This window comes from Drosophila sechellia, chromosome 2L (genome assembly GCF_004382195.2).
Source record: "Drosophila sechellia strain sech25 chromosome 2L, ASM438219v1, whole genome shotgun sequence".
NCBI lineage: Eukaryota > Metazoa > Arthropoda > Insecta > Diptera > Drosophilidae > Drosophila > Drosophila sechellia.
Genome location: NC_045949.1, coordinates 10551958 through 10565616, shown reverse-complemented (window position 1 = coordinate 10565616; position 13659 = coordinate 10551958). Strand labels below are relative to the sequence as shown.

Below are 13659 nucleotides of genomic sequence, written 5' to 3'. Positions count from 1 at the left end.
AATTTCCGTCTCTGCTCTTCTTTTTTTTTGCTTTTTTTTGAATACAGTTGCCAGCTTTTAGGCGTTTCCGTTTTTAATTGCGGAGTTTCCTTGTTTTCGTTTTACCCATTGAATTAAAGTAAATACTTTAAGCGTTTGCCAAACAGTAAAAGCCATCACAGAGCAGAGGTCGGCAAATAAAATGCGAGAAGAACTCGGTGGAAAGTAGCATTGAAATTTGCATAAAATGTTTTAATTCAGCCAACCGGGCAGGGATGTGGACATACCAAGTACCCCCTTCTCCTGCCCGCATTATGTCCAGCTTGACATTTTAAAGACAACACCCGCCCCTCGCGGCTTAATTGAATTGTTTAATGGAGTCTTACGACAACAGAAGAGCAAGGGAAAAAAACCAAGCGAAAAAGGAGCGGAAACGAAAAGGAAAAATCAAAACGGCATAAAATAAAATGCGGGTCGAAAGCAGATGCTTTCACCTTTCCTTTCCGGCCCACGGCCACTTTCTCTGCCCCGTTAATTTAACGCCACTTGGCAGTCGTAAAAAATGCCAACAAATTGTCGCTTTTGGTCAAAAGGAAAGAAGTCCAACAAAGGGCCACAAAAAAACAGAAAAAAAACAAGATCGAACCGAAAAAAGAACCAGACACTTAAAAGGTAAAACGGATACATTATGATCATCGTTATCAGGTTCCCAGCTGTTATCAGCTTATCGGTCCGCATTCAATTTGCCATTTTATTAACCTGTCTGGGAACAACAAAAAAACTACCTTGCCCAACTTCATCAGCCGGGTGGAAAAGTTTCGCACAATGGCAAAAGTTAAATCTGTTCACATTATTCAAGCATTTCCGTGGCCTAATCCTAGAAAAACTTTTACGCCCCACCAGAAATCGACAGGCAATATTTATCCGTTTGTATTTTCCATAGATTTTCAATACAAACAGAAAAACTGTGTGTGTGCCACTGGGATTTGATGCCCCGAAAAAGTATATTTTTGTAATTTAAAGTTCTAGAAGCATAACTATGCCGAAAGCGATGTAGTCACGTCTGGCAATAAAAATGAGTGTATACCCTTGGCATATGCAAACGGGCTAAGAACAGCTCTAGTTCAACGCGTGCCTGGCATTTCCTTCCAAGTGCTCCTCCAGGTAATTCTATAAAGTTTTCGCCCATAACTTTGTCGGAAATTATTCGAACTGGATCGTAACCAAGTTTATCCTTGTTTGCAGCCAAGTTCAGAAGCGGAAAATCAGCTTTATTGCGGCTCCTCATTGGTTTATTGTTTCAAGTGAAAGGGATAGTTCGCATTAATGATTATATATACAAAGCTACAGTTATTCATTTTAAAGACCATATGAAGTTTGGGGATTGCTGTAGTAGCTAACCGGTTTCCCTTTTGTCACTTAAAGTGTGTGCAAACAATCAGCATACTGGCCACAAATATGTACAGACTGAGCCTTCTACCCCTGTCATAATACGTGCTCTAGATGCAGCAATAAGCATAATAACACAGGGGAAAAGGGTCCTGTAAGGACAACAATGCCGGGAAACAGGAGCTTCAACTTCGGTTTGACTTTCTGGCCAGGTCAAATGGTTAACAGCAGCAAATCTGGCAAAACTTACAAACGACTCGAAGTGAAGTCTCCCCCACGCTGCTGCTGTCGATGTAAAATTGTGTGTGAAATCGGAAAATGAGTCCCCAAGGAAGTTCGTCGCAGGAAAAGCCCGAATATGGAGTGCGATGCCGGTGACGATGGCACATATTTTTCGGTTGCGAAGCTTAAAGCGGCTTTAAGTGGTCATGAGCACGCCTCGCTGAGCAAAATCTGGCCAGGACGAGGACCAGGACCAGAAATTGGACCACCCCGAATGGAACTAACTGACTCGGCATGCGGTTGTTGGATGACTTTGCGGATTCCCTGTTTGTGTAATTGTGGGCCTTCGGTGATGTTTGCCCTTCCTCTGACCAGTGGGCACACCGAAACTGTTGCTGCGGCACGGGAATTCGGAAGGAATACGTTGCTATTGGAAGGGGCGTTGCTTACGGCATGTGCATATGAATTCATTGAAATAATTGGCTGTTCCAAGTAAACTTAGGTACTAATAGAATCAACTTGAAATAGAACCATGTTTAACTATTTGTTTTGGATAATATGTAGTTCTCACAATTACGCAACTTAAATTTACCTTTTAAATTGCATGCTATTGTACACAAATCCATTATATCAGTTTTCAAATAAATTTATCAATTAAATGGAAAAATCGCTGAGCCAAATATGACCCAGAAAGTGAAACCCCGTGCCGTCTCACATAACAGCGCTAAGATCTTATCAAAATAAGCCAATTGAAGAGTGGCCAAGAAAACCAGAAACAAGCTAAACATGTAACACATACCAATGCTGTAACCCGCCTGTGCCGGCGATCCACCAATTACAAAAGCCAAATGCCAACGTGCTGCTGCCAACAGCTGCCACTTGATAATGGGCCCGAACATCATCCACTTTTTTGGCCTAATGCGAAAAGCAAACAGAGGCCAAAAGACACACACAAAGGCCAAAACCGAAACTCACACGTGCCGAGGAGAGCAGCAGCAGCTTCTAAAATGAAAAGTGTTAAAAACTTTTACTTTCAATCCGAGCTGCTTTGTCCGACTTTTTTCCCCTTTTCTGTTTGGTTATTTTTTTTTTTTTTTAGTTTGGTTTGGTTTGGTTTGGCCTAGAGCGAAGGGCCAAGCCGGCATGTAAATTAGCTTTTGAAGAGACGCTGGCCAACAAGTGGCGCGCGCTTGTCTCCGTCTCGCTGCGGGTAATTATATTGTGGTCACGTCCCGGCGAGGCATCTGTTTTATGGAGTGTTACACTTTAACGCCGATCTGCAGAGCTCTTCGCCCGGTGGAAAGGAAGGAGTGCTGCTAATGACAACTCGTGGTAAATTGAAAAGAGCTCACAGTTGGCCACTTCCAGCAAGGACTTACATTCCACCAAGAACTCAACTTTGTGGCCAACACGGCGTATGATTAATAAATGGTTATTGAGAGTAGCAAACGAAAAGCATACTATACTTCTGTGCTTTGCAGTTAATACAAATGAAATTTCATTTTGCTTTTATATTTGAATAAGATGAATTTTCATTAATATTAAGCAGCTTGAATTTAAATTACTTTCTGTATAATTAAATCACTCATTTAAACGTTGATCTTATGGCTTTATTTGAACTTTTTTTTAAATCACTCTCCACTCGCAGATGAAAGCATTAATTTCATATGAATTGGCATACAGCGGCGTAATTATTGGCATTGCTTTTGATTACTGAAATAAATCACTCGGTGCAATATTATTTACCCGTGAAATGTATCTGCCAATAAGCAGGCTACCCACCTGCCCATCTGCCCACCTGACAACCCACTGCCCATACATATGTGATTACTCAAATTGCTACAATTAGGCCGGCTGGGCACGTGAGACTGACAGAGGGTATCATCTCCATTGGGCCACCAAAGTTCCCAGATCTTGGCCCTGGGTTGTTGGGATAATGTGCCTAATGACAGCTGGAATGATGGGCGAGCCGGGGTTATGCCATTATTAATTTAAATAGCCCATGGACATCGACGCGGTGGCGACAGGAAAGGGGATTACTCCGGGATTGGAACTGGACACACACACACAGCTAGTGTGGCCAACATGCAAATGCCGGGCGGCACTAATGCAAAATTCAATTTGAATTTTCACTGTGCCAAATTGTTTGAGTTAACACTCAAGTGATTACAGTGGCATTTAACACGTCTGCGCTGATAATTCGATAATATGTCAAGCCCTTGGCATTACAATGCAGTGTTGGATTATATTAGATAAAAGTGTATTTCGTAATTTGTTGTTTTCTTAGGGCCATTAACAATAATCACTTTGTAAAGGGAGTTGTGCAATAAAGATAAGAATATCTTATACCAGACTGGTTAATATTCCTCAATCTTCAAGCCAAGCATACTAATGTTAGCTGACTTAAAATTACTTTTAGTTCTATAAATTAAACTAACTAGCTATTTTAACTAGCTCATGCAGATAAGGCAATTTAAACGGTTTCTTTAAGTAGCGGAACATTTTCTTTAAAGCCCGTTTATGTTTTGATTGGTTCCGTCATAATGCCAAATGTGAACAATTTCAACTTTGTTCACTTTGCCATACGGAATGCCACTTTGTCTTTTTTATCAGTCCGCTTATTTTGGCTTCGCTCATATCACCTGCCATTAAACCGTATAATTTGTTTTCTTCTGTTTTTTACATGTTGTTGGACGATGAGTTGTGTTTTTTTTTTCTGTGGATTTCGAGACAAAAAGTGTCTGCCACTTGCCCGACGTCGCCTCATCCATCATCTTTGTCCGGAATGATGACAAGTGCAACAACGAGCTCAGAACACTCAAAAAACTCATTTGTTGTCATTTGTCCGTCTGTCAATCCGTCCGTCCGACGTATTTTGATTGTTTTTCATTGTTTTTGCTTTCGTTTTGAATGCCACTTAATCGTCAATTTGAAATCGCATTCAAAACTGCCTGACTTACGCGCCGCTGGTTTCTCGGTTTCCGTCGAAATTCCCCACGGAAACAATGGAATTATTATATATATATATATATACTACAGCATTATGTCTATAAGCATGACGCCATGTTCTTGTTACCAATTTTGAGTTTTATACGACATGCATGCTAAGATCGGATTGCTAGCACATTCTTATTTCTTTAAATCACCAATTGTCATTGTCATTCAAGTTTATTAAAAGTACTATTGTAAATTGATTTTTTACATATTTCTTTGAAATATTTAATGAGTATGATTTTTGAATCTACTTAAACAAATTTAATGTTTTGCTATTATAAATGTGTTGCAAGTGCCTATTTTATAATTCATATTGAAACTGGTCCCTTTTGGTAACCCGATTGTTTCACGGCTCGCAGACTCAAACAACTTGGCCCCAATAAAATTGCAATTACACTCACAATTCATGGGCCTGGAATTTCTTTATTGCGTTCGACTGAGCAGAAGTCATGTCAAACTAGCACATTTTCCTCTGTCTAACTAACCGCAAGCAAACTGCTTGGGAAAACTCAAGGAGCGACCAGATGAACCGACCGCCGCAACGATTTAAACGTTCGGCGAAAACTCAGCTAAGGGAAAATGCGGCGGAAAAGCGAGGTGGTGCGGATAGAGCCGGGAAAGCCACTTGGTGGAAATGTAATAATGATGGAAAACATTTTCTGCCCCGCGCTGAAGTTGAGTAGTTTATGAAGTGTAGGCGACGGCGGGCCAGACAATTTTCCGCAATTTCCACGCTCCTTGGCTCGAATTTGGCCGGCATGATTTGTTATTGCTGTTGGTTTCGGCTATATAGGCGTTTATAGCCGCTCGTATTTATCAATGGTGCTAAGTATTATTAATAGTAGTGCGGTTTCAGTGGTGTGGTTACCCGGGGCGGGCTGTCAAAAATTTGGCTCCAACTCGCGCTGTTTATAATGGATATTTAGCTGATAAAATCCAGCCCAAAGTGGGTATCTTCCAACCCCCTTGAAATCATCTCTTCCACCGCCTCTGGCACTGAAAGCGATTCTAGGCTGTGGATCTTAGCCGGCATTTCGCTTGTTTGCCAGCTTGTTTATAACAATTCGCCGGAATTGTGCTTATCATTTATCACGACAAAATAAAAGCAACATTAATTTAGAATCAATGACATTTATGGGTATGAATCAGCAGAACCATTGCAGCGGCAAATCGCGTCACATTTACAGGCATTTGCATAATAACTTTCTGCCTTGCGGAAAACAATCAAAAGCTAATTTACAATGCAATTTCACAGCCAGCAATTTATTGTCACTCGTCCGAGACAAAAAACATAAAAAAAACAAAAGAATGAAGGAGAAAAACAAAAAATTAAAAATAATTCAGCGGCTTACAGAATTTAAGCACTTGCACAGCGAGGAAGCTGACAAGAAAATCTAAAACAAGATCTCCGCCGTGGCGTATACGTAATCTAACCGAATCGTGTCACCCGAGTCCCAGACAAATGTCAGCCATCCCAGCGACTGCTCCACATTATGTGCATAATCATTTTGCTCATTTGAAACGTGTTGGCCAGCCAAAAATTACTGAAAAAAAAAATAAATAATAAAGAAAACCCGGAATAGTCCCAGAGACCCATAGACAATGGAAAGTCGCGGAATTAGCGCTGCGTTCCACAATGAAAACAGAGCGCAAAACGGGAAGCTGTTCCACTAATTGCAGCGTTTCGGGTTTCATCCATTTGTGTGTCTGTCTCGTTTCTGTTTCTATTTCTATTTCTGGATTTCGAGTCGGATTGTAGTTCTGATTCTGAGCAACAAGCCAAAGTGCTTAAAGGGGCTAAATGACAGTCGCAGACGGCAGAGATGATTACAGAATACTTTGCTAAGTGCGAGGCGCAGGAAAAACTGCACCAGCGATGATGTGGACACACAGCTGGTTAGCTCTTGGACTCATCATGGAGTGGGTGCGTTGGAAAGGCTTTAAGTGTTCATAGTCTTAGGAATGAATGTGCAGAGATTAGTCAGCTAGCTATGAATCATTAATGAAATTAATAAATAAAAACTAAATCCTATTAAAAAAAACTATTAACTCACCAAGTGAAAGTGAAATAAATTCAATTTTAAATCTAAAGTTCACTCCCTCAGTTGAACACCGAAATAAATGTAAACAATTCCCCCTTTTTGGCGCCAAAGGATGGGGAGCAGCATATGCAGTTCCCTTAATGGGCGCTAGGAAAACAATTTAGAGTGGGTTGTACGTAAAGGAATACATGTGTTCCTTTTAAGGAAGGGTGGGGCTAACAGTAAAGGATGGCCGAAACAGACATAATAAAACTGAACCACTGGGCGTATGATTAATGCCCAAACATATTTAATCATTTTTCATGCCAAATGACATGAACCGAGCTCAAGAGATTGTGTTTGCCAGCGAAGCCTTTAAGTTGGACAATTTGAGGCAAATGAAAGATGTACGGGTACACAAGGCTTGTCAATCGGAATTATACGCCAAACTGGACAATCAACGGGCGTAGACAAAGCGGATGTCACTCCATCTTGTGCTCCACTTCGTTTTGCTTTGGTTTTCCAATTGGGAGTCGCCTCCAACTGGGCAAACAAAAAAGCCAAACTAAAACTAAACTCATTTAACTTTGCCGTATTTTGATAGCATTTTACCTTGGCCAACAGCAGAGGCGGCCGAAGCAGCACCAGCAACAGGAACAACAAACAACTGTTATCAAAATGTCATTCATTCAAATATGTACCCAGTGTCAGGGGGCAAAGGGCAACTGCCCGTCACCTCACCTCACTCCTCGCACCACTCCTCCGGCAAATGCCTTTTCGCTCCTGTATACACTCTGCAAAAATCCGAGAACAACATAATCCAATTACATTTGTAAATTAAAGCTTGAAGGCAATTTGCATATTCGTTTCATTAAAGAAAGATCCCGATAGCTGGGCACAAAGTGGAGGGCAGTTTTCGTTAATAATCTGCACAAGCATTTTTTAAGAATTAAAGTGAACTAACAGGAAACATTCTTAGAAGCAAGTATAAGATACACAAATTTCTACTAATTAAAGTAGTGCAAATAAACTAAAAAAATTTTGTGATGGAGTTTCAGAAAAATTTCGAATTTTTTAAATAACATTAATCAAAAAAAGGTGCTAATTATTCAAAGGCACCAACAAAAGGTATCATCAATCACAATTTTTAGTGTGTTGCTCAGCATAAAGATTTTCAATTACCCAAAGTGTCACTTTAAGTGCTTGTCAATAGTATTTTAAAATCATAAAATGCCATATTTATTCCTTCAAAACATAATAAATATACGTTTTTATCTATTGACGGCGAATAGGTATATTTAAAAAATAAATAGAACTCAAGTTTTTGTTTTTTTAGCAACGTTGCAGTGCTATATGATCCATAAAAGTATTTAAGATAGTTAAAAAATCAATTTTATGTTAGCAAAACTTATTTCAAGGCTTAATTTTTATTCAAATTTTCCAAGCAATAAAAACACTTTATATAGCTGCCAAAACTTTGGTAATCTTAACACACCTGTGTTTGCGTGCCTCGGGTCAAGTGGACAAACTGAAAAAGGACATGTTTGATATATACAGGTGAAATCCTTTCACCTTCGTAACTTTCAAAAATGTGGGCGCTGTGAAATTTACAGATTTGAATAAATGCAAAATATTTTAAGCCTTTCAAATGTGCATGGGTGTTATGGAACTTTATTTCTTATGAGCCCGGATTTTCAGGATTTCCCCCGCTTGTTTGCCCCAGTGCAGTGCATTCTATTCAATGGCCTTTGTTGACTTTCTATCTTCTCGCATTTCACACTCGTGTTCTCTACTCTTTCGCAGTGCCCGCCATGGAAAGCAGCAGTGCATCCTCCGCAGTCGTCACGGTCGCGGTCACGCCGAGCATCCTGTCGAGCAGCTCCAGTGGCGGCAGCGTAGGCGGATTCCACGGCCTTGCGGCCAGCTCCACGGAATCCCCATCCTCGGCATCGCCGGAGCAGCAGCAGCCGCAGGGTAAGAGCCGAAAACTAATCCCACACCGCCACCCACACCCAAAAACTAAACGGCAAACAATGCGCCGCGTCGCACTCCATTCAAATTGTTTATAGGCCAATGCCTGCAGGATGGACTTTGGGTGGCCGAGTCCGCGACCCGTTGCCAATACCAAACTAGCTGTCGTGCCATCCAGCGCACTGGCCACTGCTGCCCCGATTATAAATGCGGTAAGTGAGCGAATCCATGGCGGCGCACCCACTTTCGGATGCATTTATGCAAATCTCCACTGTGCTCCTTTTCCAGATTGCGAAAAGGATGGCAAAACTTATGCCAATGGCGATAAATTGGTTGCCCCGGACACGCCGTGCACCGTGTGCTACTGCAAAGGTGAGTGCATCCAGCTGTCTGCCAATTAGCAGGGAACTGGCGGTAATTATGTTGGAATCCTTGGGTGTGGAGAGCCTGGGGAAAGTTGTATGACCTCGCTTCACATAATTCCTTATGCCAATTAATGCACCTAACATTTCTGATGATACAACGTATGAGTTAAACTTTAAGGAATCAACAAAATAAATAAATATTCTGGTTATCATTAATCATCATCAATACTTTTTCGAATCAAAGAGCTTTAATGTTCTTGGTAGTGTAGCAAATATTGAAAGGCCGCTTCACACCCTCATTCAGCAATATTTTCGAAGAATTTTCGACTATTGGTCCAACACTTTGGCCTAAACACACTCCATTTGTTGCAGGCGGCGAGATTGTTTGCAGCCCGGTGACCTGTTTCCGGCGAGATGACTGCATGCCCAAATACGTGCCCGGTCGCTGCTGTCCGGAGTACGACAATTGTCCAAGTGAGTTTGCCAATGCTGCAGGTTGATCAACCAGTAGTCACTAAATCAAATCGCTTTCTCAACAGTTCTCGATAATAATCCACCGCTGGCCAGCGAGCCCGTTAGCAGCTCCAGCACTTCCACGGCGAAACCGATGGCAGTCGCTCAGCCAGCTGGATTCAACTGGAACATCACCATCAAGGAGATCACCAAGCCCACGGAGATCCGCATAACCGATGACAACAAGGCCAAACCATCGATTCCGACTAGAAAGCAGAGCAATTTGATGCTCACCACCGAGGGACCTGCACCACCAGTAACCAGCAGCTCCCTGGACAGCACAACTGCAGGATCAGCAGGAGCGGTGGGAGCAGCAGCAACAACAGCAGCACCGGCAAGCAGCAGCACCGCAGCAGCAGCAACATCACCCGCGACGGCATCAACACCAACGGACTCCACAGCAACACCTATGCCCAGCCAAGACGGCAACCAGAAAGCACTTCCAGGCGGCACCGAGAGCTTAAAGCTCATCGCCTCGGTTGGCTACATCGAAAGACCTCTCTCGCCCAGCAGTAGCATCATAGTGGAGCAACAGGTGAAGCCGCTGGTTACCTACAACGCCGACGGACTGCAGCCACTGATCAGCAACGATCCCAGTAAGGTGAACATCAAGCGGGAATACACCACAGAGGGATCCATACTGAGCACCAAGAACTACGAGGAATCCGCACTGCCCATATTCGTGCAGAATGGCTTCAGGGATTCGCTGGTGGAGCCGTCCGATGGGGAACTTGAACCCGATACGGCGGGCAGTGACAACATTTACCACATCATATCCACCACCGAGGGACCTGGAACAGTGGTCAAAGTAACAACGGATGCACCACCGAAGCCCAGCGAGACCTCACCCACCACCCAAACCGTGATCAGTCCAAGCACCACCAAGTCCGATGTCGAGAGTAGCTCCGATTCCGTCGCAGTAAGCAGTGAGATGCCGCCAGCAAGCTCCACTCATCACATGGACGTGGATGATGATGTGCCCCAGGTGGAATCCAATCCAGCCTATCCCTCGCTGCCCGAGGACGACTTCAGTCTGCGGGACGTGAACTTTCCGCTCGTCGAGCTGGAGGACATAGCCGAGTCCGAGAAGGATGAGCCTCGGAGCATACCCAGTCCCTTCGAGGTGGACCACAGGCATGTGAAACTGGCGCCCGATACCAGCCTGGATGGCAGTGGCAGCGGAAGTGGTGGCGGCGACATCGATCTCTACCAAGATAAGTCCTCAACAACCGAGGAAATGATGGCGTCCGGTTCATCCATTCACGAGAAGAGCTCCCTGGTGCCACTGCTGATGTACAGTGGCGAGGACATATCCGGGGAGACGCGCATCCAGAACGGCAGCGATCTGCAGCTGGAGAAGATCAGCCAGGGCGAGGAGGTGGAACTGGGCAGCGGGGAGATCAGGGAGCCCGTCACCCCCAAAACCAATTCGGGGTCCACGCTGGAGATCGATGAACTGGGCTCGGGAGCGGGCCAGGTGGGCGGTGTGGATCCCAAAGCCGATGCCGAGAGCCTGAAGCTGGACGAGAGCCAGGAAACGGTGGCCAGGACCAGTGCCAGTGGACTGGACAAATCGTCGGCGAGGGCCGAGAAGAGCTTTGTGGATCGGGCACTGCCATTGGGGCGTCTATACCTCCAGCGGATCTACTGAGGATCGCCGGCTGGAGTGGCTGGCAGACCTGGCAGATCTAACCCTTTTATTGTACATACGGACACCATGGGGCCTAGTGGCCTGGAAAGCAGCGAACATCCAACCAACCATTCAAGTGAGCAGAGTGGCGGCAGATTGTTAGGTTTAAGTAGCCAGAAGAAAGGGGAAGAAGATTCCATTATCATTTCCATAGACTGCATAGAACGACCTTTGAATTTATCAACTTTACGAACGTAATCATTAACTAACTAATGTATGATTAGCAGATTAGCAAAGCTGGGCTCCCCAAATGCAATAACGAAATGTTTCCATTATCTGGCAATCCATATTGCTTAGTTATACTTCTAATTTATACATACGTATTGAGCTAAGTGCACTGAAAACAAAATCAACCATTGCCCCCCACATTTGGAAATCATCGAATAAGTCGCAACATAAACGAAGGAGAAATTATTTTACTTGTTTTATCCCATCATGATTTTATTTAATTTGTAATTTATTTCATAACGAATGCAAATGATTTTGAGAAATGGTTCAATGCAATGGCCAACTTTGTAGTCCTCTTTGAATTGAAAAGCTTTTAAGTTTAGACTGAATATGGCAAAGTTTTAATTTAAAGCAATTTACTCCTACTTTAACCATAATTTATATACAATTTAAACTAATTTTACTTTGACATTGAGTCTTGATGTCGTAGGATTTTCCTGCAAAGGAAAATCAAAAGCTCGAGTGAATTTCAAAGCGAAGAAAAGTGTCAAAATGAAAACGCAGTCATTCTTTAGTTAGTACGTACGAGTATGATAAATAATTAATTACCTATATGAACATAATTTATTTAGGCGATGATCGTGCACACTATCACTCACACACATACCACACAGATTTTTTGAGATAATTAAACTATATTATGAAAATACTTTAACTAGCGTAAATTTAGATTGAAGCTCATTTAACGATGTATGAAGTACGAAATAAAAATGAGGTAATTCTAAACACACAAGAAAAATGTTTTAGGTTTAATGGGGAAAAAAGGAGATGCATACAGATAAAAAGATTTCCTACTAGAAAATAATCAAGTAACCTTATATCATATCATATATGATTTCATATTCACGCATATAGGTATTCAATATTCCCATAAATGCTGCAAAAATCAGGGTAGTAGGCCCTATAAAATACCCTACGATCATCGGACCCACCCAGATGTTATGCAAGCAGCACCTCCGTACCTGCGGCCATGCCACGCTCCCTCCACGTACAACTCATTACACATGCAAGTGCATGTGGCGGCAATTACCAGAAATTAAATAAACAAACCGAAGCCCAGCAAAAAGCAACAAAATACAAAATACAAAAAAAAAATAAATAAAAGTCCGAGGAAAACAATCACGACGACAACTGTTGCATCACGACCGCAGCACAAAAGTTGCCGGCGGGGCAACCACTCGGGTTACCAGCGACTCCATCGCCATTCCCATCCCCGGGTTACGTAACAAGGTTGAGGATAGGATACCATGCCATGCGATAGCAATGTGCCGACTTTTATTGTTAATTCGTATGCGCAGCGGGATCAGCGAGGAGAAAGTCGGCGAAGATCGTTAGGAAAAAGCCACAAATCACTCCAATAAATCACTCGATTCGAGTCGAGAGTTCATTTGCAGAGGAACCAACTGGTTTTCGGGGAGGATCACTTTCGCTTTCTATACTTTTTTTCGAATTGTTTTGGGTGATAAATAAACGCTGCGATTAAATACGTGTAATGTTTTCGTTTTATTAGTGAGAAACTTAACAATGAGGGCGAAATGCAATGAGCTAACCAAGGAAGGGATCCTACGACTTAGTTGCGACCGATCTGGTCGACCTGGGACTGCAGGTTGTTTATCACCTCGGAGGGCACCTGGTCGCCGAGGATCTCGAAGAGATTGATGCGCTGGTTGCCGGGTATCTGCTCGTAGGCGCCCAACTCGATGCCCTCCTGCACGTTCTGGATCTGGGCATCCTTGGGGATGAGCAGCGTCTGTTGCGCCTGCCGGATAGCCTCGTTCGTGTAGGCGGCACCCTCGCGATTCTGGGGCAGGGATTGGGCACCAGCCAGGAGCAGGGCGAGCATCGAACACAGCGCGAACACTTTCATTTTGTGGGTTTTCTCGAGGGGATTCAACTGCAAAGATGACCGGATTCAGTGGCGCCCAACTCGGACTGGACTTGGTTATGGTCTTACCTTGCGCGCGTCGTTTGTTGTAATGTTTCGGCTGCGCAGGCGCAATGCACGTTTTATAAGCTGAGCTGCGCCGCTGGAAGCCCCGAAAATCTGGAAAGCTTCAGCTCTTTCATTTCGCTTCGTTTCTGGTTTTTTGTGAAGCCAAAATGGTGGCACAATGTAGTAGTACCGAAAAAAGTGTTATTACTTCCCAGCTTAATATCCCCATCGACCCATTAAGGTGAATACATTTTTTTATTGGAAATTTTTTATTTTCTTGGGCATTTGTCCAATTTTGATGCGAAGGTTAAGCGCCACTTCAGAAATGTCAAGTGGCATTTAACCTTCCAGTGA

At 43.3% G+C, this 13659-nt stretch overlaps 2 protein-coding genes across 2 annotated transcripts in view; one reads left to right on the top strand and one right to left on the bottom strand.

Moving 5' to 3' along the window:
* The window catches only part of LOC6612063 (probable GPI-anchored adhesin-like protein PGA55), a 28914-nt gene extending 16803 nt beyond the window's left edge, over positions 1-12111 (top strand). Inside the window, exons 3-7 of the mRNA XM_002036544.2 lie at positions 8409-8579; positions 8675-8788; positions 8865-8948; positions 9314-9415; positions 9481-12111. Coding sequence (XP_002036580.2) covers positions 8409-8579; positions 8675-8788; positions 8865-8948; positions 9314-9415; positions 9481-11105 — 2096 coding nt within the window. The 3' untranslated portion in view covers positions 11106-12111. The remainder of the gene's footprint in view (positions 1-8408; positions 8580-8674; positions 8789-8864; positions 8949-9313; positions 9416-9480) is intronic.
* Positions 12112-12859: 748 nt separating this feature from the next.
* LOC6621813 lies at positions 12860-13410 on the bottom strand. The gene is made up of 2 exons (XM_002045859.2): positions 13327-13410; positions 12860-13266 (listed from the first exon to the last, which is right to left on the bottom strand). The coding sequence occupies exon 2, from the start codon at positions 13237-13239 to the stop codon at positions 12943-12945; it is 297 nt and encodes a 98-aa protein (XP_002045895.1). The 5' UTR covers positions 13240-13266; positions 13327-13410; the 3' UTR covers positions 12860-12942.
* Positions 13411-13659: the final 249 nt, after the last annotated feature.

What these genes read in the sequence shown, in the direction of transcription:
- LOC6621813 (XM_002045859.2), bottom strand. Translation starts at nt 13,239, where the DNA reads ATGAAAGTGTTCGCGCTGTGTTCGATGCTCGCCCTGCTCCTGGCTGGT.